This window comes from Polyodon spathula, chromosome 17, assembly GCF_017654505.1.
Source record: "Polyodon spathula isolate WHYD16114869_AA chromosome 17, ASM1765450v1, whole genome shotgun sequence".
Classification (NCBI taxonomy): domain Eukaryota; kingdom Metazoa; phylum Chordata; class Actinopteri; order Acipenseriformes; family Polyodontidae; genus Polyodon; species Polyodon spathula.
The window spans coordinates 4,852,347-4,877,856 of record NC_054550.1 but is presented as its reverse complement, the minus strand read 5'-3'; the positions used below and the strand labels follow the sequence as shown (position 1 = coordinate 4,877,856).

General features: G+C 50.0%; 1 protein-coding gene across 4 annotated transcripts; it reads left to right on the top strand.

Annotated features, from left to right (window-relative positions):
• Nucleotides 1–570: 570 nt before the first annotated feature.
• LOC121330033 (protein phosphatase 1 regulatory subunit 12A-like) lies at nt 571–24,573 on the top strand. Of its 4 annotated transcripts, none has more exons than XM_041276260.1 (24): nt 571–914; nt 7,285–7,534; nt 7,943–8,102; nt 8,486–8,630; nt 10,170–10,244; nt 10,446–10,537; nt 12,513–12,694; nt 13,034–13,134; nt 13,503–13,754; nt 15,700–15,797; nt 16,047–16,184; nt 17,614–17,700; nt 17,982–18,089; nt 18,334–18,424; nt 18,538–18,690; nt 19,198–19,303; nt 19,971–20,077; nt 20,311–20,364; nt 22,172–22,188; nt 22,706–22,823; nt 22,934–23,038; nt 23,244–23,294; nt 23,606–23,659; nt 23,913–24,573. In XM_041276260.1, exons 1-24 carry the CDS (start codon nt 639–641, stop codon nt 23,997–23,999), a joined length of 2,907 nt encoding a protein of 968 aa, XP_041132194.1. In that variant the 5' UTR covers nt 571–638; the 3' UTR covers nt 24,000–24,573. The 4 variants fall into 4 exon arrangements, with proteins under 4 accessions (XP_041132194.1, XP_041132195.1, XP_041132193.1 ...); XM_041276261.1 differs by having other exon boundaries at nt 572–914; nt 12,537–12,694; nt 16,044–16,184; XM_041276259.1 differs by having other exon boundaries at nt 572–914; nt 16,044–16,184; nt 23,609–23,659.
• Nucleotides 24,574–25,510: the final 937 nt, after the last annotated feature.

Genomic DNA, 25,510 nt, shown 5'->3' with positions numbered 1-25,510 from the left:
GGGGGCTGTGTTACAGTATAGAGGGGTACAGTACTGGAGAGTTGAAGGCTGTGTTACAGTGTAGAGGGGTACAGTACTGGAGAGTTGGGGGCTGTGTTACAGTGTAGAGGGGTACAGTACTGGAGAGTTGGGGGCTGTGTTACAGTGTAGAGGGGTACAGTACTGGAGAGTTGGGGGCTGTGTTACAGTGTAGAGGGGTACAGTACTGGAGAGTTGGGGGCTGTGTTACAGTGTAGAGGGGTACAGTACTGGAGAGTTGGGGGCTGTGTTACAGTATGGTAAAGACGTGTGTGGATTCAGCTGGTGATTCAGGTATACAAAGTAACTGAAAGATGCAGTTTCCGTCGCTTGTACACAGGCGGCGCAGTGCATTGTCTCGGGTTTTTCTCCCTCTCTAATCGAAGTGCAGTCCTGCTTATTCTTACTCGGCTTTCTGCTGTGATTACATTGCCTTGTTAAGTTGTGTGGCTCTTGTCGAGGCGTCCCTGCCGGCTTCTACAGATTATTCCCCACTCCCCTCTCGGTTGCAATGTTAGATTCTTGTAGGCAGGTGGCGCATTCGCTCTGCCAGCCAGTCCACTGATCCGCTCCGCTTCCACACACAGTCAACTGCTCTGTCCGGGGACGAATCTGGGAAGATGGCGGCAGAGGATCGGTCCAGGTCGGACGCCGCTCGGAAGAAGCGCCGGGAGCAGCTGAGCCGATGGAACGGCTCGGAAACGGACCGGTCCGAAGCAGAGTCGCGGGATCGGCCCGTGGGAACAGGCCAGTCTCGGTACCGGGTCCGCTTCGCTCAGGGAGCCGTGTTCATGGCAGCTTGCTCGGCGGGCGATCGGGAGGAGGTCCTGGTTTTGCTTCAGCAGGGCGCTAGTATCAACCACACGAATGTGGACGGGCTAACAGCGTTACACCAGGTACAGAAACAATCGGAATTCAGTTACATTGGCTTGAAGTGGCTTATTGATTATATATACTCCTGTTACCTTTTTCTGTGATTTAATATTTCTTTGGCGTCGGTTGAACTTTCCCACTGCAAGTTTACAATCGGAATCGGTGTGACTTGATTTCTTAGTTTCAATTAAGTTGTCGAAGCAAAGAATGTAGTGAGATGACAGCGAAGTGTCTGGTCTTTTTCTTTCTTGTGCGGTTTTGCGAAGTTTGAATTAAGAGGTTTGTTGCAAGCAGTGCAGCGTTACAAATGATCTGTTTTTACGTTTAAACTTGAAATTTTTCCTGGTCATGGGAATGTAACTCAGTCACAGATTATTAATATTGGTTGCAGGGTCTTTGTTCACACTTATTATTAGAAGAGCAGCAAGAATGATCTATTAATGAAATAAAACACACTCTTGTGTTCATAATTATTGATATTGTTATTATTATTTGAACACAGTAAGCGGTTCCACGTAAATGAAATGCAATACTAGTTTGTTTTATTATTCTTTTTTTATTTAAGATTTGAACAAAAGCAACGATTCCCTATTAATGGAATAAAAGATTCGTTTGTATCACTGTTCTTAATTTAAAATCATTACTTGGTAAGATTTACAATCCGTATTATTGCTGAGATCATTCTGGGTTATTCTGAAGCGCTTACACAGCGATGCATTGGGTTAGTTTAGTTCAGCTCTGAGAAGCAGCTTGGAGCTGGACCGTGGGCGCCCTGTGCCCTCTTATTACATAATAGATTTATTACACAGCGTATGATTATTACATAATAGATTTATTACACAGCGTGTGTTTATTACATAATAGATTTATTACACAGCGTGTGTTTATTACATAATAGATTTATTACACAGCGTATGATTATTACATAATAGATTTATTACACAGCGTATGATTATTACATAATGATTATTACATAATAGATTTATTACACAGCGTATGATTATTACATAATAGATTTATTACACAGCGTGTGTTTATTACATAATAGATTTATTACACAGCGTGTGTTTCCCTATGTGTAAATGCTGTTGGGACTGAGCTCTGGCTCTCTCGGTCTGGTTCTGGCTCTCTGTCTTTGGCTGTGGCTCTGGTTCTGGTTCTGGCTCTTTGCCTTTGGCTCTCTGGCTGTGGTTCTGGTTCTCTGTCTGTGGCTCTGGTTCTGGTTCTGGCTCTGTCTTTGGCTCTCTTTGTGGGTCTCAGGCTCTGGCTCTGGGTGAGAGAAAGTTGCTTGTGTGTGGATTGGTGACCTTGTGGTTAGAGGTTGCACTGAGGTTGACTGTGTCTCTCACTTCATTATTATTGCTATACTGGATTTCTAAACTGGTATTTGAATGTAGTGCTTGTGATGGAGGGGTGTCCCTGCTGAGGTTTACGCTGGAAAGTAATCAGTTTGCGCTTTGTCCTTTCTCCCTTAGTGTTCTGTGCTGCAGGCCTTGTTGACAGACTGGCTTGTTTAAATCAGCCCCCCCCCCCCCCCCCCCATACACTTGTGAATCATGCTACTCTATGAGCAAAGCACACATGCTTCTGACACGACTTGCAGCAGTGAGTGGTTATTAAAGAATGTACGAGACGCTTGCTGAAGTGCACAGCCCAGAGATGGAAATAAGACTCCCTGACTTGCATCGTAGTTTGATCCATTTCTGGTTTTATCTCTGAGTCTAACAAGACCCACCTGAGCTTGTTACCTATATGTTGTGACTAACCCAGCTCATAGTAAGACCTGGACTGGGTGGAATGAGTCTTGATTCCACACCGGTGTTCCTTGCACACGCTCACACCGATAGCTGACCTTGTCTGTAAGAAGGGGATGATGTAGGCTGCATTGTCGTGAAGCCGCAGAGCTGCAGGTAGTCTCGTCGTTTCCTCAGTCCAGTGAAGTTTGAGGAATACGCAGTGCCTTGTTTACAAGACAGTGTCGGTTTTTGTTTTTCGGAATATAAATCTACGGAATTCCAGCTACGTGCCCGTGTTCCGGCATCTGGGAATCCTGCTGTGGCAGCTGCCGCTATGGATCCCTGAGGTAGTTGACATGGAAGGAATTCCCGTTGTGAATGCTTGGTATTCTCGATGCAAAACAAGTGGCATTGAAGATGGCACTGGTGTGAGGGAGAGGATTGTGCTGTCTGACAGAATATCTATACAAGGAGAGGAGAGGAGCGCAGGCAGGCAGGCAGGCTGACACTGTGCAGGACTGACTGCGACATCTTATCCTGAGCAGAGATGTCACTCCGTGGACAGAATGTGTTCTAAAGTGGGAAAAAAAACTGCAACACTAATTTTATGCTTAAAAGCAGTCCCTGAGTACAGTCTTGTGTTTTATTTGGTGTGATGTATAAGTAAAGTCATGTGTGTCCGGTGTCTCTCCCAGCATCGCAATCCTCTCGCCCCAAACTGCTCCAGATGACTTGTACTGCAAGAGACTCTCCACGCGGTGTGTTGCCTTGTAGTAGGAGAGTCACTGAGCTGCACGGGTTTTTATAAGTATCTTGCTGATCTGCACGGGTATTTATAAGAGACTCGCTGATCTGCACGGGTATTTATAAGAGATTCGCTGAGCTGCATGTGTATGATAAGAGACTCGCTGAGCTGCATGTTAATTTTCTCAGATTGACAGTATGATCAGTGGATCTCAGATTGACAGTATGATCAGGTGGATCTCAGATTGACAGTATGATCAGGCGGATCTCAGATTGACAGTATGATCAGGCGGATCTCAGATTGACAGTATGATCAGTGGATCTCAGATTGACAGTATGATCTGTCATACTGTTCCAGGACCGAGATTTGAGGAGTCGCAGGGTTCAGCAGGGCAGCACAGAGCTGCTGTTTTGTTTTGAAGATCTCCTGGTTTAGCTAGTCCTGTTGAGAAGATCCTCCTGCTGAGCTGAGCATGCTGGTGGCCTTCTGTCCTGTCCTGTGCCGTCTCTATGGGTGGGGGGGCACAAGGCAGCTGCAGGGCCCGAGAGACACCAGACTCGCTCTCCACTGCCACCACTGCTGAGCCAGGACCCTTTCTCGACATGACGATACTGCATCGCAGTTCAGTAGACGCGCACCAGTGTGCACATTTATTAAAACACCTCGACAGTGGTCATTTCAATCCTTTGTACACCGACCTGCATGAGAACCCTCTGGGTGTGAGAATTTCCGCTCAGTAATCAGCGATATAGAAACATTAGTCACTCAGGTGTGAAAGTGTTAGACCACTTTGTGCTTTAATTAAACTTCTTAAAAAGTAATTTTACAATTTGTGGTTTCTTTTCTCTTGCTATTTGAAATGAATTGCAAGTGGGTAAAGAAAAGGGCTTGTAACCAGCAGGTCCCCGGTTTAAATCCCAGCTCAGCCACTGACTCTCTGTGTGACCCTGAGCGAGTCACTTCACCTCCTTGTGCTGCGTCTTTGGGGTGAGACGTTGTTGTAAGTGACTCTGCAGCTGATGCATAGTTCACACACCCCAGTCTCGTATCTTGTAAAGCGCTTTGTGATGGTGGTCCCCGAGCGGTTCTTGAACGAAGCGTAGTTTCATTGTTGGTTTTCATGCACACTCTCTCCCCTACCTTGTTTCACTTTCGTCCTTCTTGATCTTTTAGCTGTGCATCACAGACAGTGTGTGCCTCGTGTCGTGACACCCCTAGTTTCAATTTGGGGGCGCAGCTGAGAGCACTGAGACTCTTTGCACTGTGAGACCCAGGCAGTGCCTCTGCAGAGGAGCCTGGCAGGTTGAGCAGCTCCCTGCCCCTCCCCTCCCCCCAGCGTGATTGGGAACCGCGCTCGCTGACGAGGATTTTGCCCCATGGCTGTTTTAAAGAGCAAGACAAAACAGTGGCAGCATTTCTTTTGGTTTCCAGACTTTTTTTTTTTTTTTTATCTGTCAGGCTCTTTTCTATATAGTTGTTTATCAGCATTGTGTGCAGCCTCATTTTATTCAAAACCACAGCGAGGCACAGAGGGGTTCATCGGCTTTTGGGCCAATGCTCCTTGTGCGGCTGTAACATTGGTCCTGTTTTCAGAGCTCCCCTTAGTGAAGTCTGCTGTTGAAATGATTAGGAGCCAGGAGTTTGAGCAGGGTTAGAATCTCACACTAGCCCTGCTGCTGCTGCTGCACCCAGTCCTGGGGTTCAGAGCTCCCCTCAATGAAGTCTAGTATTATTGATGTTGAAATGATCAGGGGTTTGAGCAGGGTTAGAGACACACACTAGCCCTGACAGGAAGAGTCTGATTGAAACAGGAAATGCTTGCCAACATAAAGGTCATGGATGAGTTTGACCTCCTCTCGGGGCACTTCCTGTATGGGATGCAGGGAGTTGTAAAACCTGGACTTTCTCAAACTGCTAGACCCTCGGATCCACGCCGGCACTTTGATATTCCTCCACTCCCTGCGTTTATAGCCTTTGAACAATGCAGCTCTGTGAAGAGTGAGTGAGGGTGTGTCTGTGTGTGTGTAAAGATGAGGGAACACAAAGCCAGTCTTTCAGGAACAGCAGCTTGAAACCTGGTTCCAGGAGAAGTTTGAGGTAACGCTGCTGTATCAAACCCCAAGTCTTTTTTTTCATAAGGTTTTCAGCTCCCTTATAGTGCGGTCGCAGTCCAGAGATTTCAAGGTTCATGAACCCAGCCCCTCAGCTCTAACCCCTAGACCACACTGCCTCCCTCCCAGTCCCTCAGCTCTAACCCCTAGACCAGACTGCCCCCCTCCCTCACAGTCGCTCAGCTCTAACCCCTAGAGCGTGCTGCCCCCCTCCCTCCCAGTCACTCGGCTCTAACCCCTAGACATGCTGCCTCCCTCCCTCCCAGTCTCTCAGCTCTAACCCCTAGACCAGACTGCCCCCCTCCCTCCCAGTCGCTCAGCTCTAACCCCTAGAGCACGCTGCCTCCCTCCCTCCCAGTCTCTCAGCTCTAACCCCTAGCCCACACTGCCTCCTCTTCTTCCCCTCTGGTTTGCCCCTGCTCCCTCAGTCCCCTCCCTGCCTCTCCTGCTGGTTGGGGAATGTCCTTGTATGGTTCTTGATCCTCCTCGCTGCTCCGAAACGATCCGGAATGTCTCAGAGAGAGAGAGAGAGAGCGGAGCGTTTGTGTGCCTGCTGGAATATGTAACGGCCCCCGTCGCCTAGCAACTCAAATTTAAATATACATTATTGTTATTTTCCGCGCTGCCTTTCCAAGTGGTGACCGAGAGTCGACCAGCAGCTGAAACAATATCCCCTTTGTGGGTGTGGAGGAGGGAGGATGGGGACAGTCTGAGGCTGTGTATCACAAACGCTGCGGGTCGGGACCGGGGTTCAAGGGTTTGGTGGTTGAGGTGCTGCAGGAAGCCGCGGCCCTCGATCGGACCCCCCTTGTCGGGGTGAAGGGTGCATTCAGAAAGGAACGTGCCGTGACAGGCAGGATGACCTCTTCCTGTTCCCAAACCTTTCTTTATCTGTCACGTCCACTCTGCGTTGAGATTGTCTCTGGTCTCAGGAAGATAAACTTAACAGTTGCGGCCAGGGCCAGGGCCAGGATCAAGGTCAGGGTCAGGACTACTTCAGCTGAAAATCAGATGTAACTTTTGATAAGACCCACATAATTTGAGACTGGGAGACCGGGTTCAGACCAGCTATAGAGCATGCTTGTTCTTCATTCATGAACTGCATTGAGCTGGGCTGACTGGCGGTCATTCTTTCCAGCTGAGAAACCCCCCCCCCCCCGCCTTCTGTTTGTTTTCTTTCCCATCTTCTTTCCTGCCGTGGAGGTTGACGATGCTTGGCCCGGGCCCAGCTCTCTCCTCCAGCTCTGCTGTGTTCAGTTCACATAAGAGGGGGGGCGGCTGCCCTGGGAATGAAGGGAATCTCTGATCCCTGACCCACTAGAAATAAATTCTGCGGCTCAAAGTTATTCGCGACCCCCAGCCTGCTGCCACTGAACCAGGAGTTGCTGCTTACCGCTGCCCCCTGGTGTGCGGAACAGGAATCGCCTGTTTGACTTCATAGAGATGTGTTAGTGTGTTCCCTGTGAAACTGGTTATTGGATTGTCCTGATTGAGGTCTCCACAGGTGAGCGTTGATGGGGCTGATTTACCCTTCAGAATGAATTGAGTGAGGAAACGGTTGCTTGGGTTTCTGTGGATTTATGTTCTCTGTAGAGGTAAGAGCAGCAGTCATGACAAACCCAAGCAGCTGGTTCTTCACTCGCTGTGCAACCAAGAGTGAATCAAGCTGCTCTGCAACAGAAATCTTATTTCTATCCCTGCACACGCAATCCCTCTCGCGCTCTGTAGAGGGCACACACACTCGCGCTTCCCCTCTCACATTGTCCCCCTTCTCCCTCTCTCTTTCCCTCTCTGTCCTCAGGCCTGTATTGATGAGAATCTGGAGATGGTGGAGTTTCTGGTGGAGCACGGAGCGAACGTGAACCAGCCCGACAATGAGGGCTGGACCCCCCTGCACGCTGCCGCGTCCTGCGGCTTCACAGAGATCGCGGGGTTCCTGATCAAGAAGGGGGCACGCGTGGCGGCGGTGAACAGCGAGGGCGAGCTGCCCCTGGACGTGGCGCAGGAGTCGGCCATGGAGAGGCTGCTGCAGGCTGAGATCAAGAAGCAAGGTGACCCTCCCACTTGCCCACTCCTCCTCCCTCTCTTGCCCACTCCACCCCCCTCTCACTTCCACTCAGGTGTGAATGGGGAGTCTCTCTCTTTCTCTAATTCTCCCTTTCTTTCCCTTTGACTCCTCCCTTTCTCTCCCTCTCTCTCTGTCCCCTGCCTTTCTCCCTTCCTCTCGCTCCAATCCCCCCCCCCCCCGATTGGTCATTGTTCACTTCCCTAGCTGCCACGTGACCAAATCGCAAAAATAGACACCAATGCTTTTCTTCGCATGGCTTCAGTGTCGCCCCAGTGTGACTGGTTTGTATCAAAACTACATGTTCTATTCGCGGTGTGGTGGCTCTTACTTCAGATTTGCTTGTCGCATCGTGCCTGCTGTGAAAAGGCATCATTAACTCCCTCTCTCTCAGGGGTGGATGTGGAGTCGGCTCGTCAGGAGGAGAAGAGGATGATGCTGCAGGATGCTCAGCAGCTTGTCAATCAGGGCAAGGTCACGGTGAGCCGGCACCCCAAAACCGGCGCCACTGACCTCCACGTCGCTGCAGCCAAGGGGTACCTCGAGGTCATCAAGTGAGTCGAGGGTCATGGGTCATGCCGATTTTCATTTTAGATAGGGAATGGAGGTGAGGCAGATGAGGGTGAGAGTGAGTAGTCAGTCGTGGCTCTGGGCCGGACCAGCCAACTTGCTGACCCTCTTTCCTATGATGAGCTACTTTTAATAGCCTGTGTGGGTGGGTGTGTGAGCCGAATGCATCGAGTTAAACATCTGAGGGGTGGGATTCACACAGGTTCAGGTGTGGAATTCCCATCGCAAGAGAAATGCTTTGGAATATTACAGAAAATTTACAAGCCTGTCAGTGACATCCATCCCTCGTCGCCATGGCTGGACAGTCAAAATCAGAGCTATTCTCTTTCTCTCTCTCATTCTCTCTCCCTCCCTCCTCCTCTGACAGGCTGCTGCTGAAGGCTGGGTTCGATGTGAATGTGAAGGATAATGATGGCTGGAGCTCCCTGCATGCTGCAGCGCACTGGGGCCAGGTGGAGGTGTGCCGGCTGCTGGGGGAGAGTCTTTGCGACATGCAGGCCGTCAACAAAGTGGTGAGGGGCGGGGCTGGGTTCTCTGACAGGGGACGGGCTGGGTGTGGCTGGGATCCTTTAAGACCCACCTTGACAACGTTTTGTTTTCAATCAGCTGGTAGGAACTGGATGAGTGCTGCTGGGCTGAATGCTCAGAGCTGAGCAGCACAAACCTGCTGTTCCTCTCAGTGCTGCTGCTGCTGTATCTCCTCCTGCAGTTCCTCACAGTGCTGCTGCTGCTGCATCTCCTCCTGCAGTTCCTCTCAGTGCTGCTGCTGCATCTCCTCCTGCAGTTCCTCTCAGTGCTGCTGCTGCATCTCCTCCTGCTGTTCCTCACAGTGCTGCTGCTGTATCTCCTCCTGCAGTTCCTCTCAGTGCTGCTGCTGTATCTCCTCCTGCTGTTCCTCACAGTGCTGCTGCTGTATCTCCTCCTGCAGTTCCTCTCAGTGCTGCTGCTGTATATCCTCCTGCAGTTCCTCTCAGTGCTGCTGCATCTCCTCCTGCAGTTCCTCACAGTGCTGCTGCTGCATCTCCTCCTGCAGTTCCTCACAGTGCTGCTGCTGTATCTCCTCCTGCAGTTCCTCTCAGTGCTGCTGCTGCATCTCCTCCTGCAGTTCCTCTCAGTGCTGCTGCTGCATCTCCTCCTGCAGTTCCTCACAGTGCTGCTGCTGCATCTCCTCCTGCAGTTCCTCTCAGTGCTGCTGCTGCATCTCCTCCTGCAGTTCCTCTCAGTGCTGCTGCTGCATCTCCTCCTGCAGTTCCTCACAGTGCTGCTGCTGCATCTCCTCCTGCAGTTCCTCACAGTGCTGCTGCTGCATCTCCTCCTGCAGTTCCTCTCAGTGCTGCTGCTGCATCTCCTCCTGCAGTTCCTCACAGTGCTGCTGCTGCATCTCCTCCTGCAGTTCCTCACAGTGCTGCTGCTGCATCTCCTCCTGCAGTTCCTCACAGTGCTGCTGCTGCATCTCCTCCTGCAGTTCCTCACAGTGCTGCTGCTGCATCTCCTCCTGCAGTTCCTCACAGTGCTGCTGCTGCATCTCCTCCTGCAGTTCCTCACAGTGCTGCTGCTGCATCTCCTCCTGCAGTTCCTCACAGTGCTGCTGCTGCATCTCCTCCTGCAGTTCCTCACAGTGCTGCTGCTGCATCTCCTCCTGCAGTTCCTCACAGTGCTGCTGCTGCATCTCCTCCTGCAGTTCCTCACAGTGCTGCTGCTGCATCTCCTCCTGCAGTTCCTCACAGTGCTGCTGCTGCATCTCCTCCTGCAGTTCCTCACAGTGCTGCTGCTGCATCTCCTCCTGCAGTTCCTCACAGTGCTGCTGCTGCATCTCCTCCTGCAGTTCCTCACAGTGCTGCTGCTGCATCTCCTCCTGCAGTTCCTCACAGTGCTGCTGCTGCATCTCCTCCTGCAGTTCCTCACAGTGCTGCTGCTGCATCTCCTCCTGCAGTTCCTCACAGTGCTGCTGCTGCATCTCCTCCTGCAGTTCCTCTCAGTGCTGCTGCTGCATCTCCTCCTGCTGTTCCTCACAGTGCTGCTGATCTCGTTTTCTCTCCTCCCTCCCACAGGGTCAGACTGCCTTCGACGTGGCCGATGAGAGCCTGGTGGAAATGCTGGAGGAGCTGCAGAAGAAACAGGCCCAGGTCTGTTTGTCTGTCTCCTTCTATGTGTCTATCTGTCTGTCCATCTGCCCTTCTCTGTGTGTGACTGTCTACGTGTGTGTCAGTGTGTTTGTCTGTCCGCTCGTCTGCGTGTGTGTGTTTCTATCTACCCATCTGTCTGACTGGTGTGTCCCTCTGTTTACCTCTCTCCCTCCCCCCTCTCTCTCGTTCCCTCTTTCTCAGTTGCGGATTGAGAAGGAGAAGCAGGCCAAGCTGCAGCCGGCCGTCATCGAGACGAGCCCGCAATCCCAGAGTGCCCTGGGCCGCACACGCAGGTATGCACGCCGACACCGCTGCCCCTGCATGCCTCCGTGTGTGCGTGCCTGTCTGTGTCAGCATGTTTACAGTGCTTGTGTGTGGGCGACATGCTCAGAGCAGTAAACACCATCTAGGTCAAATCACAGTTAACTTCTGTCGTAAAAAGTATTTCATATTTTGTGATTTATTAGCGTTTTTGTAAATTGGTTTTAAATGAAACACGCAGAGAGCGTAAGAATGACTCCTAGAAATTTTTCCATGCAAGTGGTGTAAACAAAGATACCAGACCGGTTTAGTGATGAAACGAAGACACCCCAGTGTGATCCATTCTTGAGACTAATAAGACACACCTGAGCTACACTGTGGCTAATCAAGCACATATTAAAACCTGGAATGGATCAAACTGCTACGCAATGGGAGTCTTATTCCCACCCTGGGACTGTTTGCAGTAAGGAGCTTTGAGAGTGCCGTGACCTGTGTGAATCTTGAGCTTGGTAACGGTTTGAAACGTCACTTGGTGGAGCTGCATGATGTACCGTTCAGAGTGAAAAAATGGCTGCTTGGGTTTCTCTGCGGAGGACAGCGATCCCCCTCAAACCCAAGCAGCTGCTGCTTCACTTGCTTCACTTTAAGTGGTAGATCAGCCCGATCGACACCAGCGACCCTGTCCTGTGGAGAGCTTGATCAGGATCATGCTATGGTTCAGGCTGCAGTCCTGTCTGGGAATCGGTGCATTGGTATGGGAGCTGGGAATTTCCTAATCTCATCCCTCAGCAAGATTTAGCATCTCGGATCAGATTAAGATTCAGAGCTAAGCCCTCTTTGTTAATGGTGAGGCAGACAAGCTTTCTTTAAACAGGTCCTTAGTGCAGGTCTCCAGTCTCCGGATACCCTTTCTGTCCAGGGATGGGAATAAGACTCCCATTTCATAGCAGTTTGATCCATTTCTGGTTTTACTGCGAGTGTAACACAAGCCTCTAGTAACCTCTGCCTTGTAGAGATTTGTATTGACCTTGTTTATAAACATCTCTCAAGACAGGTGCAGCCATAACCAGACATCAACATAATAATAATAATAATAATACAAGACTAAGTGAAAGCATTGTCTTGTCCTCGTGCATACAAAGCTACACAGATGAATACCTTCGTTACCTGCACACTGGGGTTAATCCAGCTGGTAGTAAAACCTAGAGTGGGTGAAACGGCTGTGCAACAGGGGTCTTCTTTCTGTCCGTGGCTGAGCCGGGCAGTCGATAAACATGCTGCATGCGTGCACCCCTGCTCTGGCACTTGGTATTGGGGGTTATTGTGTAAGTAGAGGGGCCTACGTCGCACTGACAGGTCGAGTTTAACCCCTGCAGTGCTGAAACCAGCCTCCTAATGATGCTCGGCTCAGACTAGAAAACCCATCGAGGGTAGCTTAGAGGTCAAGTGTGTGTGTGTGTGTGTGTGTGTGTGTCAGTGCGTGCATGGGTTTGTAGTTTTTTTTTCACTGTCGTGTGAGCTTGTAACAGATGCGCTAAAGGATTCAGACACTGTGGTTAAAAACACTTCCCCTTTTAAGCTTTTTTTCACTTCTATTTTTAAACTTGGTGTTTGATTTTCAAGACAGGTGATTACTGATGTGTCTGTTCACTGATTTGGTTAATTCATGATTCGGCTGCGTTGACGGTGAATTCACTATTTCGCTGTTTTCTATATTTTTGAATGTTTAAGTCATACAACAAAGTAAAGAGGGAAACACTGCGATTGCAGGGGTACAAAAGGTCCTCTCGTTTTTAATATTTTTTTTTAATTTAAGCTGCAAATTGAATAACATTTTTTAAATTGCGCTCGTTAAATCGAGGCTCCTGTGTTGGCTTGAGTTTCTCTTAAAGGGGAAGTGGAATTTCGCACTGATTGGCTGTGCTGTTTGCTGTGTGTGTGACACTGATTGGCTACTGCATGGTGTTTGCCCCGCCCCCTCTCCCTTCCCCGATGCCCCCCCCACAGGAGCTCTATTTCTCGTATGAGCAGCAAAGAGAAGATCTCTCTGCATGACAAGGAGAGGCGTGCCCTGGAGACACTCGAACCTGTGGCCTTCGAGGGAGTGGAGGAGGAGAAGAGAGCAGAGGGGGAGTCGAGCAGCTCCAGTTCAGAGGAGGAATCTGACACAGAGTCCGAGACAGAGTCAGGTGAGAGGGAAGAGGGAGAGGGGAGAGGGGGAGTCGAGCAGCTCCAGCTCAGAGGAGGAATCTGACACAGAGTCCGAGACAGAGTCAGGTGAGAGGGAAGAGGGAAGAGGGGAGAGGGGGAGTCGAGCAGCTCCGGCTCAGAGGAGGAATCTGACACAGAGTCCGAGACAGAGTCAGGTGAGTGGGAAGAGGGGAGAGGGGGAGGGGGAGAGAGAGAGAGAGAGAGAAAAAAGGGGGAAGGGGAGAAATGTTTGGCACCTGCCTGCCTTCTATTTCAGTTCAATGTACACGTCGGTTTGTTCTATATATCATTCATGTCTTTCTCTCTCTCTTGTGCAGAAAAAGTAAAAACTCGTGAAATGATCAATAACTTGAACAACAAACTGAACAGCTCTGCTATCGCCAGCATCACCGTGGCAACCAGTGGACTCAGCAAGAAGGTAGGTGGAGCCTAATGAGCTTGATTAATAATACGACTCCCATTGCAGTGCAAGGTGCACCAGTCCAGGTTTTACTATCAGCTTGATTAGCCACAGTGTGTGTAGGTAACAAGCTCAGGTGTGTCTTATTATTAAACTCGCAGTGAAACCAGGAATGGATCAAAGTGGTTAGCAGGGATGGTTTGATTTTTAAGTGACGCCCCCTACAGGCCACCCTGGAGAAGTGCAGCCAAAACTGAATGTATTCAAGAAGAGTAATCGATTCATTCATTAGATAAGCTGGAGTGACACTATCACACGCGTGTTTGCATTTCTCTTTTTGACTGAGTGTTTTTAAAGTCCTGCATAACTGTGCTCCCTGCCTCAAGGGCTCCAGCCCCCCCGGCAAGCCCCCTGCAGCCCCTCGCTCTGCCACGGGTGGGGCAGAAGAGGAGAGAAAGGACGGAGCAGCACCCCCTACCTCCTGGAGGGGGTCTCTACGTAAAACGGGCAGCTACGGGGCCCTGAACAGCACTGCCACCCCTGGGGGGCAGGAGGAGAGCAAGGACAGGGACAGCAGAGGGGGGGTCTCCCGGTCCGCGTCCAGCCCCCGGCTCACCGGCACAGAGACAGAGGCCAGGGTGAGGCTGGTACTGCACAGAGAGTGTGGATTGATCGAGTGTACTGTTCCTTGGGGGTATTGATGGAGTTGTTGATTGTGTTATTGTTATTGATTGTGTGGTGTTGATGGAGTTGTTGGTTGTGTGGTGTTGATGGAGTTGTTGATTGTGTTCTTGTTATTGATTGTGTGGTGTTGATGGAGTTGTTGGTTGTGTGATTGTTATTGATTGTGTGGTGTTGATGGAGTTGTTGGTTGTGTGATGTTGATGGAGTTGTTGATTGTGTGATTGTTATTGATTGTGTGATGTTGATGGAGTTGTTGGTTGTGTGATTGTTATTGATTGTGTGGTGTTGATGGAGTTGTTGGTTGTGTGGTGTTGATGGAGTTGTTGGTTGTGTTGCTTGTTATTGATTGTGTTGTTGATGGAGTTGTTGATGGTGTTGTTATTGATTGTGTGGTGTTGATGGAGTTGTTGGTTGTTGTGTTGTTGTTATTGATTGTGTGGTGTTGATGTTGTTGTTGTTATTGATTGTGTGGTGTTGATGGAGTTGTTGATTGTGTTCTTGTTATTGATTGTGTGGTGTTGATGGAGTTGTTGTTGTTGTTGGTTGTTGTGTTGATGTTGTTATTGATTGTGTGGTGTTGATGGAGTTGTTGGTTGTGTTGTTGTTGTTGGTTGTGTTGTTGTTATTGATTGTGTGGTGTTGATGGAGTTGTTGGTTGTGTGGTGTTGATGGAGTTGTTGATTGTGTGTGTTTGTTATTGATTGTGTGGTGTTGATGGAGTTGTTGGTTGTGTGGTTGTTGATTGAGTTGTGTGAGTTGTTGGTTGTGTTGTTGTGGAGTTGTTATTGGATTGTGTGGTGTTGATGGAGTTGTTGTTGGTTGTTGTTGATTGTGTTGTTGATGGAGTTGTTGATTGTGTGGTGTTGATTGTTGTTGATTGTGTGGTGTTGTGTTGTTGTTATTGATTGTGTGGTGTTGATGGAGTTGTTGTTGTTGTTATTGATTGTTGTTGATGGATTGTTATTGATTGTGTGGTGTTGATGGAGTTGTTGGTTGTGTGGTGTTGATGGAGTTGTTGATTGTGATGATTGTTATTGATTGTGTGGTGTTGATGGAGTTGTTGTTGTTGGTTGTGTGGTGTTGATGGAGTTGTTGTGTTGGATTGTTGTTGATTGTGTGGTGTTGATGGAGTTGTTGATTGTTGATTGTTATTGATTGGTGTTGATTGTTATTGATTGTGTGATGTTGATGGAGTTGTTGATTGTGTGGTGTTGATTGTGTGTTGTTGGTTGTGTGTGTTGATTGTTGTTGATTGTGTGGTGTTGATGGAGTTGTTGATTGTGTGGTGTTGATGGAGTTGTTGGTTGTGTGCTTGTTATTGATTGTGTGGTGTTGATGGAGTTGTTGATTGTGTGGTGTTGATGGAGTTGTTGATTGTGTTGATTGTGTGGTGTTTGTTGTTGATTGTGTGGTGTTGATGGAGTTGTTGGTTGTGTTGTTGTTGTTGTTGATGGTGTTGTTGATTGTGTGGTGTTGATGGAGTTGTTTGGTTGTTGATGGAGTTGTTGGTTGTGGAGTTGTTGATTGTGTGGTGTTGATGGATTGTTGTTGTTGATTGTGTGGTGTTGATGGAGTTGTTGGTTGTGTTGTTGATGGAGTTGTGTGTGTTGATTGAGTTGTTGGTTGTGTGAGTTGTTGGTTGTGTGGTGTTGATGTTGTTGGTTGTGTGTGTTGATGGAGTTGTTGATTGTGTGGTGTTGATGGAGTTGTTGATTGTGTGGTGTTGATGGAGTTGTTGGTTGTGTGGTGTTGATGGAGTTGTTGATTGTGTTCTTGTTATTGATTGTGTGATGTTGATGGAGTTGTTGGTTGTGTGGTGTTGATGGAGTTGTTGATTGTGTTCTTGTTATTGATTGTGTGATGTTGATGGAGTTGTTGATTGTGTTCTTGTTACTGCAGGATGGAGAGAGCAGGGAGCCCCGCCTGGCCCGGGTCCCCCCCACCCCTAGCCGACGTCTCTTCAGCATCCCGGACAGCAGCCAGGAGCCCCCCAGCAGGTAGGGAGGGAAGAGGGTTCCAAATCCCTTGGCAGCTTGAGTCTCTAATCCTGTCCATGTAATCTGTGATGTAATCATGCTTGTGAAGTTATTACTGTCATGTCTGCTTGCTTCGGAGCCCCAGAAGTACATTTCCTGGAATGGGAGCTGCTTCCTGTTCTCTCTCCTCTGCTTGTTTACTGTCTTTTGGACAAAAAGCAGAAACAAATGTTGGCGAGTGTGTAACTCCTTCCCTTCCCCATGCAGCAGCTCGTATCCACGGCAACCCGCGACGGGCGACAGCAGTGATGTCACGGGTGCGCTCGCCAGGAGCAGCTCCTACACGCGCCGCCTCAACAGCCAATCAGGGAGCGAGGTCACCAGCTCCGCCCCTGGCTTCCAGCGCAGGTCTGTCTGTCTTTCTGTGTCACTGTCTGTGTGTCTGTAGGTCTATCTCTCCGTCCGTAGGTCTGTCTGGGTTATATGCAGTGGTCCTGTCTGTGTCTATCACCTCCTTCCTCTCCCTTCTCACAGTACTAGTGTTAATATCAGCGTGTTTTTGAGGGGCCAGGAGAAATGGCTATCGCACTCCAAGAGTGAGCTGAGGAATGTCACTCCGTGGTGACAGGGAGGGTGTGGCAGCAGGGGATTGTGGGATACAGGAGGTCGGAGCAGGGAGAGGCTGGTTGAATCAGAGGGGCTGTGGAGAGGGGATCTTTAGAAATTGTGGAAGAAACTGAAGTTAAATGAAGAACGCTTCACAGAGGAGACGTTTCAGTGTCTTCAGAGTCCTTCTCACTTCTGATGGGAGGTTCAATTCAGTTGTTTTGAAACCAGTTCCCGGACCAGCACGTTGAGACCGGATCTAGTGTGTCAGGCTCGGTATGGATCAGCCTGGTGCTGCTCGGTATCAGACGGGTCTGCTCAGAACCGCAGAGGGGATTCTAGTCCATCTGTCATGGTACTGCAGGTAACGGCATCGAGACTTGTGCTCGGGGCGGGGGGGTGGGCCGAGTTTAGAGGTTAAAGGTTTTGCCACTTGTTAAACAATTAGAACCATTAATGATCGTCTTCTACTCGTTTAAGGGTTGTCAAAGATGTCAAGCATGGAGGTCAGCTGCAGCGTTTTTTACAGCACAGTTTGTACCCCCTCCCTTTGAAGGGTTAGGCTTAGAGTTTTAACCAAGACTGAAATGCGGTGTGTTTTCTCTTACACGCACTGGGAACATTGCTGAAAACCGGGGCTCTCCAGATTATATCTGTTCTCTTCTCTCTTCTTGACACTGGGAACGCTTATCTCTGCCTCCCACTCCTCTTTAAGGGGCTCACCGTCACCGAAGCGTCAGGAATCAACAGTAGGGGTGACGGTCTCGGTCTGGCTGGCTCACGGACTCTTTGTCTTTGCATCGTCTCTGCGTGTCACTCCCCTTCCTTACTGATACTGTGGCGGGTTTTTTGTTTGTTGTTTTTTCTGTCTTGCATGCTGTCACTGATGATGTCACTGCACAGGGAACTGTATTTGCAAGCCGTGAGTCAGAGCGTGGGTACCCAGCACATGCCCCTGCTCCTTCCCTATCGCCATGGCTACAGGAGGTACTGACCTGAGTCTCACCACTGAAGAGAGGCTCAGGCGTTGTTTTTCTGTCTGTTTGTGTGTGTATGTGTCTCTCACAGCGTGTCTGTCAGCATGTGAACATCCCACTTGGCTGGCACTGACACGATTGCCTGGTCCAGTCTATATTCAGTAACCCGCCCATACCGAAGATACACCCAGCAGTGTGCAGTGCCCCGAGAAATCTCTGCTCTGTTTGTTAATGAAGTCTCCGTGGTGTTTCAGCTCCTCCTTCGGACGCAAAGCAGAGGATTCTGGGACGACTTCCACATCCTCAGCCCTCAGCCGACTCAACGCCCTGACAGCGCAGAGGTAGGCGGCCCCCAGGGGCCAGAGAGGGCCAGGAAACTGAAATATTATCCCTTTAAACTCTCCATAGCGCTTTGTAGGTGTCGTGAATCTTTACAAATCTCATGAATCTTTACAGTCGTCGTGAATCTTTACAAACCTCATGAAACTTCCTGAATGCAGTGATAAACGTTTTGACTAGAAGTCTTTCTCTGTGTCTTCAGTGTAAATTCACCTGTATTTTTATAGGTTTCTTTGTGTTATTTCTGCAGTATTTCTAATGCCCCCCCCTCTCCCCCCCCCAGGCTTGCACGGCAGACGGAGGATAAAGACTCAGTTTCCACGACAACTCCGACTTCATCGTCGTCCAGCGCGACCGACAGCACCCAGAGCGAGGCCAAGGAGCGTCGCAGGTGAGACAGGAAGTGATGTCACAACCAGGCACCGCCAGGCCTGGGCAGCGCATCGGCGCTGTGTGTCTGGAGCCCGGCTCTGGTTCTGTTCTGTGTTTGATCAGGTTTTATTTTGTGTGTGACCCAGTCGAGTTGGGTTGTGTAGTGTCTGTGACCTGGTTCTGTTTATTTCGTGTGTGTCCCGGTTGTGTTCTGGTGCTGCTGTGTGTCTCACCCGGTCTGGTTCTGGTTCTGGGTGTTCCAGGTCGTACCTGACCCCAGTGCGAGACGAGGAGGCTGAGGCCCAGAGGAAGGCGCGATCCCGACATGCCCGGCAGTCCCGGAGATCCACGCAGGTACCGGTCCTGTTCTAGAGTAATCTCAGAGTCTCTCCCTGTGTTCTTGATCTACAGTAAACCCTGTGTGTTCCTGTTCTAGAGTAAACCCTGTGTGTCTCTTTGTGCTCCAGGGAGTCACTCTGATGGACCTGCAGGAGGCTGAGAAGACGATGAAGGGACAGCAGGAGGCGAGAGCGACCGAGGAGGAGAGGAAGAGAGAGGAGGAGGAGGAGAGAGCGGAGGCACTGAGCAAGCACCGAGCTAGCAGGACTGGAGAAGAGGGGGTGAGTGGAGGAGAGGGGAGGGGAAGGAGACAAGATGCACTGAGCAAACACTGAGCTAGCAGGACTGGAGAGGGGAGGGGAGGGCAGGGCAGGGCAGACACACTGGGCTAGCAGGACTGGGGAGGGGAGGGGAGTGCAAGGCAGGGCAGACACACTGGGCTAGCAGGATTGGAAAGGGGAGGGGAGGGCAGGGCAGACACACTGGGCTAGCAGGACTGGAGAGGGGAGGGGAGTGCAGGGCAGGGCAGAGCAGACACACTGCTAGCATGACTGGAGATGGGAGGGGAGTGCAGGGCAGGGCAGAGCAGACACACTGCTAGCATGACTGGAGAGGGGAGGGCAGGGCAGGGCAGACGCAATGGGCTAGCAGGACTGGAGATGGGAGGGGAAGGCAGGGGAGGGCAGGGGAGGGCAGACACACTGGGCTAGCAGAACAGGGGGGGAGAGAGGAGAGAATACCTTGTCAGTACCAGTCTTGGGTTTACTGCGTGGTAATGTCATTGTCAGGAGGTCAGCTGGAGGTCACGCATTGCGAACCTGCAGAAGTCGGACCTGCTGGGCCTCACGACCCCAGCTGACCCCAGCCGACCTGCCAGAGCCGAGGAGAGCAAAGGTACCCAAGACACGCTCACGCTTGCACGCACAAACTCGCACACTCACACTCACTCAGCTCACACACCCACCCTCACACTCACTCAGCCCACACACTCACACTCACTCAGCTCACACACCCACCCACACACTCGCACACTCACACTCACTCAGCTCACCCACCCACCCGCACACTCGCACACTCACACTCACTCAGCTCACCCACCCACCCGCACACTCGCACACTCACACTCACTCAGCTCACACTCACCCAACCACACACTCACACTCACTCAGCTCACCCACTCCCCAACGCTGTTGAGCCAGGCTATTTAAAACTGCAAATTAAAATGATCCACGAGTGGGGAAGTTTTTTTTATTTAAATACAGCGTTGATTATACGGTGCTTTATGCATGGTTAATTCAGGGAAAGTTAAGGTTTAGCTAAAGTTATTTTATTTTGTATTTTAGTCAGATGTTTTGTTGTGTCCCGCAGCCCCACCCCCACCCCCACCTCCGTTTATAATGCTCTTCAGTTCTAACACTTGGACTGTGTGTCCCCCGAGACCTGCGTTGTAGCGAGGGAGCAGTGTGTGTGTGTGTGTGTGTGTGTGTGTGTGTGTGTGTGTGTGTGTATAATACACACACACACACACACACACACACACTGTACTCTCTCCCTGTCTCAGAGCCTCAGCAGAGCACCTCAGAGGAGAAGGATGACAAGCTGGGGCCGGGAGTGAGAGACCGACGCAGACCACGAGGAAAGAGAAGAGGAGAGGGACTGAACAACATGGTGAGGACAGGGAGGACTGGACTGAAAACGGGGGGGAGAGGGGGGGACTGGACTGAACACGGGGAGGAGAGAGGGGGACTGGACTGAACACGGGGAGGAGAGGGGGGGACTGGACTGAACACGGAGAGTAGAAGGTGGGGAGAGGGGAGATACAGGGAGTGGGATCATCGACCTCTGATTATACACCTGTCATGTGAGTTATGCGCCTCATTGCGCCCCCTTGTGCCTAACAGATTGATGACGAGGAGGACACCGGAGAGGAAGAGGGAGGGGGCCGGTCCGAGCAGGTAAGCAGGAGCCGAGTGCGAGTGACTGTGAGTGTGTTTGTGTCAGTGTGGGGGGGGGGGGTTAAAACCTGTGACATACATACCTCTTTCTTAGGGGTCAGAAAAACAGCAAACAGTACAAAATGAACAAAATAAACCGCACATGCACGCACACCTCTCTCTCACCGACACAGGTTCACACGCACACACTAAACCAAAATGCTGGCTGCGCTGCCTCCTGTGGACAGCCCCTGAACTGCAGGGTTTAGTTTTGGGTCCTGTTTGTATTAATGAGATTTGGAATGTCGCAAGCAGGCGTCTCCCAGCCTAGATTGACACTGTACTGGAAGGGAGGGAGGGAGGGAGGGAGGAGTCTAGAATAAGCATTAAGCCTGTGGCTGGCCCTGTATCCCGCGGTGCTCTGAATCTGTGAGGTTGTGTTTCTGTCGGCAGTGGGTTTGAGGAGCTCAGTGGTTAGATAAAGAAAGCGCTGGGCTGCAGTGTGGAAGGCAGTGGGTTTGAGGAGCTCAGTGGTTAGAGAGCTGGGCTGCAGTGTGGAAGGCAGTGGGTTTGAGCAGCTCAGTGGTTAGATAAAGAAAGCGGTGGGCTGCAGTGTGGAAGGCAGTGGGTTTGAGGAGCTCAGTGGTTAGATAAAGAAAGCGCTGGGCTGCAGTGTGGAAGGCAGTGGGTTTGAGGAGCTCAGTGGTTAGATAAAGAAAGCGCTGGGCTGCAGTGTGGAAGGCAGTGGGTTTGAGGAGCTCAGTGGTTAGATAAAGCAAGCGCTGGGCTGCAGTGTGGAAGGCAGTGGGTTTGAGGAGCTCAGTGGTTAGATAAAGCAAGCGCTGGGCTGCAGTGTGGAAGGCAGTGGGTTTGAGGAGGCAATAGTTACAGAAAGCTCTGTAGATTTCTTTTAAAACTTGATTTCTGACATCATTTTATTTTTAAATCTAAGGAAACCCAGGAAGGGAAACAGGAAAACCTGACGCCCAGATTCTGTACTTCCTCTCCCCTTCTCAGCTGTAGGGAGCAGGGGGGGAGAGGGGAGGGGGTCAGGTAATCGGATTAGCCAACCTTCCTGGGCTTCACTCAGCAGAGGGGGGTCCAGGGGGGCAGTCTGCTTCCTAGCCGGGGGGGGGTGATCTCTGTATTTCTGTCCCTTGAACACAGCAGCACAGACTCTTGGCGCTGACCTTGCCATGGTTACTGATCTGAAGCTGGGCTGACCCATGCTCGCTTTCCTGTTTTCAAACAGGATGTCCTCTATTTGAGCTTTTCCGATGGGAGTGGAACTTTATTCTGTCACTTGTGAAGGAATTTCGTTTTATTATTATTCTTGTGAATGCAGTGAAGAAGGCACTACTGCTAGCTGAAACGTTTGTCTGCTTGACTTGTGGTTTTGTGTCGTGCTGGAAGTTGCCGCTGTCCCTGTGAGCGTGGTTTGGTTGGGTATGTGCTGTACGCAATCTCTTGTAAGGAATACTAGCTGATAGAATTGCTCAAAGCTCTGTAGTTGTGTAGTTTGTATATAAGTTGTGTGTGTTTTTTTTGTTTTTTTTATATTTCCGTAAGTACACGCTCATTGAGACTCATGGAGTAAGAAGCACTGACACACACACAGCCTCACACACACTGACACACACACACACACACTGAGAGGCAGTGAGACACACAGAGACACACAGGGTTGCGTGCTGCTCTGCAGTCTCGCTGGTGCCTGTGTGTTTGTAGTTGATGGTCACATGTTGCGTACCGGTGAGGGCTGGGCAGGTCACATGATCACTAACCTGTCTGTGTCTCTCTCTCTCTCTCTCTCTTGTTTGTATTTCAGGCTGACAGGCTCAGCAGGTAAGCCCCCTCTGTTTGTTCTGTCTGTGACTCACAGCTGAAGGCAGCTCAGTGAATGAAGCAGTAGAGTCAGACCTGCTAGAAGTGTATTCCATCGACATGAGATACACCTTCCAGCTCACTGCACTGCAGCAGGGCTGGAAAGAAGACTCCCGTTGCACAGCAGTCTGATCCATTCCTGGTTTCACTAGGAGTTTATTAAGACACAGCTGAGCTTGTTCACTATACACTGGCTGATCAAGCTGGTAGTAAAACCTGGAATGGGTGACACTGCTGTGCAACAGGAGTCTTATTCCCATCCCTGCTGTGATCCCAGAGTGTGTGATGTGAATAAATAAATATATATACCTTGGAAACAAATCTCAATTGTGGATTTATGAGCACAGCCCTGTTCTGCTAGCTAGTTCTGAAGATTTGTAAATCATTCAGCTGGAAATGTTCTTGTAAATTTCACACTGCGAGGAAGGCATCTGTAATGCCTGAATTACTGACACACCATTGGGTTGAATTTCCTCAGGGGTGAGCTGATGGCCAATGACAGGATTGCTAGCCGTGGCTCCTCCCTCTACTCTCGCTCTAGCTCCGCCTATTCTCGCTCTGACCCCTCCGAGATGGACAGGAAGGACTACAAGAAGGTGGGTGGAGTCAGAGTCTCAGCAGCATTGTGGCAAATAAAACCACACCTGTCAGAACCAGCCAGCTGCTTCCCCTAATTCCACTCCCCCCTCTCCCCCTCCCCTTCCAGCTCTATGAGGAGATGAGCAGGGAGAATGCCCGGCTACAGTCCCAGTTCCAGGACTCCCAGAAAAAGATCATCCAGACCAAAGGGGAACTGGACAAGGCCAGCCAGGTAACTGTGACTGTGCATCTCCTGTGTCTCTGTGTGTCTCTCTGTGTCTCTGCTATATCTCTGTGCGTCTCTGTCTCTGTGTGTCTATGTGTGTCTTTCTCTCTATATCTCTGTCTGTACGTATCTCTGTTTCTCTGTGTGTGACTGTGTATCTCTCTGTCTCTATATGTCTCTGTTTGTTTAATTCTGCCAATTCTCCCCACAGATGCAGGAGCGCTTTGCAGACCGCTCTGTGCTGCTGGAGATGGAGAAGAAGGTGAGAGGAATTCTCCTCCTGGGGTCTGTGTGTGCCGGTGTCTTCATTAAATCAGATCAGCTGGATTCAAGTTCATCCCACATGCCCAGTGTGATTGAGCCCTGGCGAGTGTGGTGCCCAGTGCGATTGAGCCCGGGCGAGTGTGGTGCCCAGTGTGATTGAGCCCGGGCGAGTGTGCTGACCAGGGAAGACGATTTGGGGTTATGAATGCTTGTCTGGTTCGTGGGAGCTGATTCATCACACAAATGTGTCACGTCACTCCCTCACACGCTCACTCATTTCCTCCCTCACCATCTCACTCTTTCACCCAGCAGGAGCGCCGATCCCTGGAGAGGAGAGTCTTAGAGCTGGATGAAGAGATGGAGGTGAGAGGCTGGTTGCTGTAGAGTTTACACGTATTATATAATATATAGCAGACCCTGCGATCCAGCCCTCTGAAATGTCTTTATAATATACAGCACTAGACCCTGATACTGATGAGATGCAGCCCTCTGAAATGTCTTTATAATATATAGCACTAGACCCTGATACTGATGTGATAGTCATCTGACAGCACATTAAGATTAGCTTCATAGTTTCATTATCCTCTCCCCACCCCTCCTCTCCCCCTCTCTGCAGGTCTTATCGAATCTGAAGGCTGACAACCAGCGCTTGAAAGATGAGAATGGAGCTCTGATCCGCGTAATCAGCAAGCTGTCCAAATAGCGCCACCCGGTGGAGACTTGTGGCAGGACGAGAGGGAGAGAGAGACTGTCCGCCTATTCTGTCCATCTGTGTCGGCCGCCATGTGTTCCAGTGCCAAAGAGAGAAGGAAGAGGAGGAAGGAGGGAAAGAAAGAAATAAGAAACAAGTCAACCAGCTGACATTTAACACACTGACACACATACAAACACACACACACACTGACACACACTTGCCAAAATACACACGCTGACACACACTTGCCAAAATATGCACGCTGACACACACTTGCCAAAACGCACCCACACACTGACACACAGGTGCACGGACACATAGACACTCGTCAAAACGCAAGCACACACTGACTCACTCACGTGCATGGACACAGACGCACAGTGACACACAAAACACACACTCGCCAAAACACAAACACTGACACACACACACATACTCATACACGTGCTCAAACGTGCCAGTCCATTCTTGCTTGAATTTGATTAAAGTATATATGGGTGTTTGTCCCAAAAAATGTATTTCCAATCCCATATAAAGGTTTCCCACAGTAAAAGCACAGCACAGTGTAATAAACCATACTGAAAGCATAGGGAAGCACAGAGAGGCATGGTAAAGCATAGGGAAGCATTTCAAAGCACAGAGAGGCATGGTAAAGCATAGGGAAGCATTACAAAGCACAGAGAGGCATGGTAAAGCATAGGGAAGCACAGAGAGGCATGTTAAAGCATAGGGAAGCATTTCAAAGCACAGAGAGGCATGGTAAAGCATATGGAAGCATTACAAAGGACAGAGAGGCATGGTAAAGCATAGGGAAGCACAGAGAGGCATGGTAAAGCATAGGGAAGCATTTCAAAGCACAGAGAGATATGGTAAAGCATAGGGAAGCATTGCAAAGCACAGAGACCATATTAAAAAAACATGGCAAACCAGGGTAAGCTATGGCAAATGCGCTGTGTAATCATTATTAATTAATCATTTAGCAGACGCTTTTATCCAAAAGCGACTTAGAGACTAGGGGTTGAACTACGCATCAACAACTGCTACAGTCATTTCCAGCAGATTGTATTGCGTCGCCTCTGAAAGAGAGAGCACAAGGAGGTGAAGTGACCTGCATACAAATTTAGCGTGGCAAACCTTTGTAAGGGATTTAATTAATGTAGCTCAGGCCAGCCATCCTTTCCACAGAGGCTGTGTGCTCACAGCAGAGCTAACCTCTGCTTTGAAATCCGTTTCTGTCACTGTGCTGAGAATCTGCACATGCTGCTGAATGTTATCTCAGGAGGTGCCAGAGATGGCGCTCCAGGGGAACTGCGGCATACCAGCAAGAGAACAGCGGGACCAGTGATCTCACTGCTGTGCTGATGGGTAAGAGAATGGATTTCCAAGCCTTGGTTTGCTCGCTGTGAAGAGCAGCTGGAATGAATGTCCTGGATTGAGGTGGTTTTGAGAGAGAGCCCATATGGAATTGGTTCAGCGTTGTTGTTTTGCATTGATTTCATTTCTCGAACAGCCCTCTTATC

Bases quoted from the DNA above. Each gene is read 5' to 3' on its own strand.
- LOC121330033 (XM_041276258.1), top strand. From the start codon at position 639: ATGGCGGCAGAGGATCGGTCCAGGTCGGACGCCGCTCGGAAGAAGCGC. The intron at 15,798-16,043 runs GTAGGGAGGGAA...TTCCCCATGCAG, and splicing joins AGCCAGGAGCCCCCCAGCAG to CAGCTCGTATCCACGGCAAC. The intron at 20,078-20,310 runs GTGAGGACAGGG...TGTGCCTAACAG, and splicing joins GAGAGGGACTGAACAACATG to ATTGATGACGAGGAGGACAC.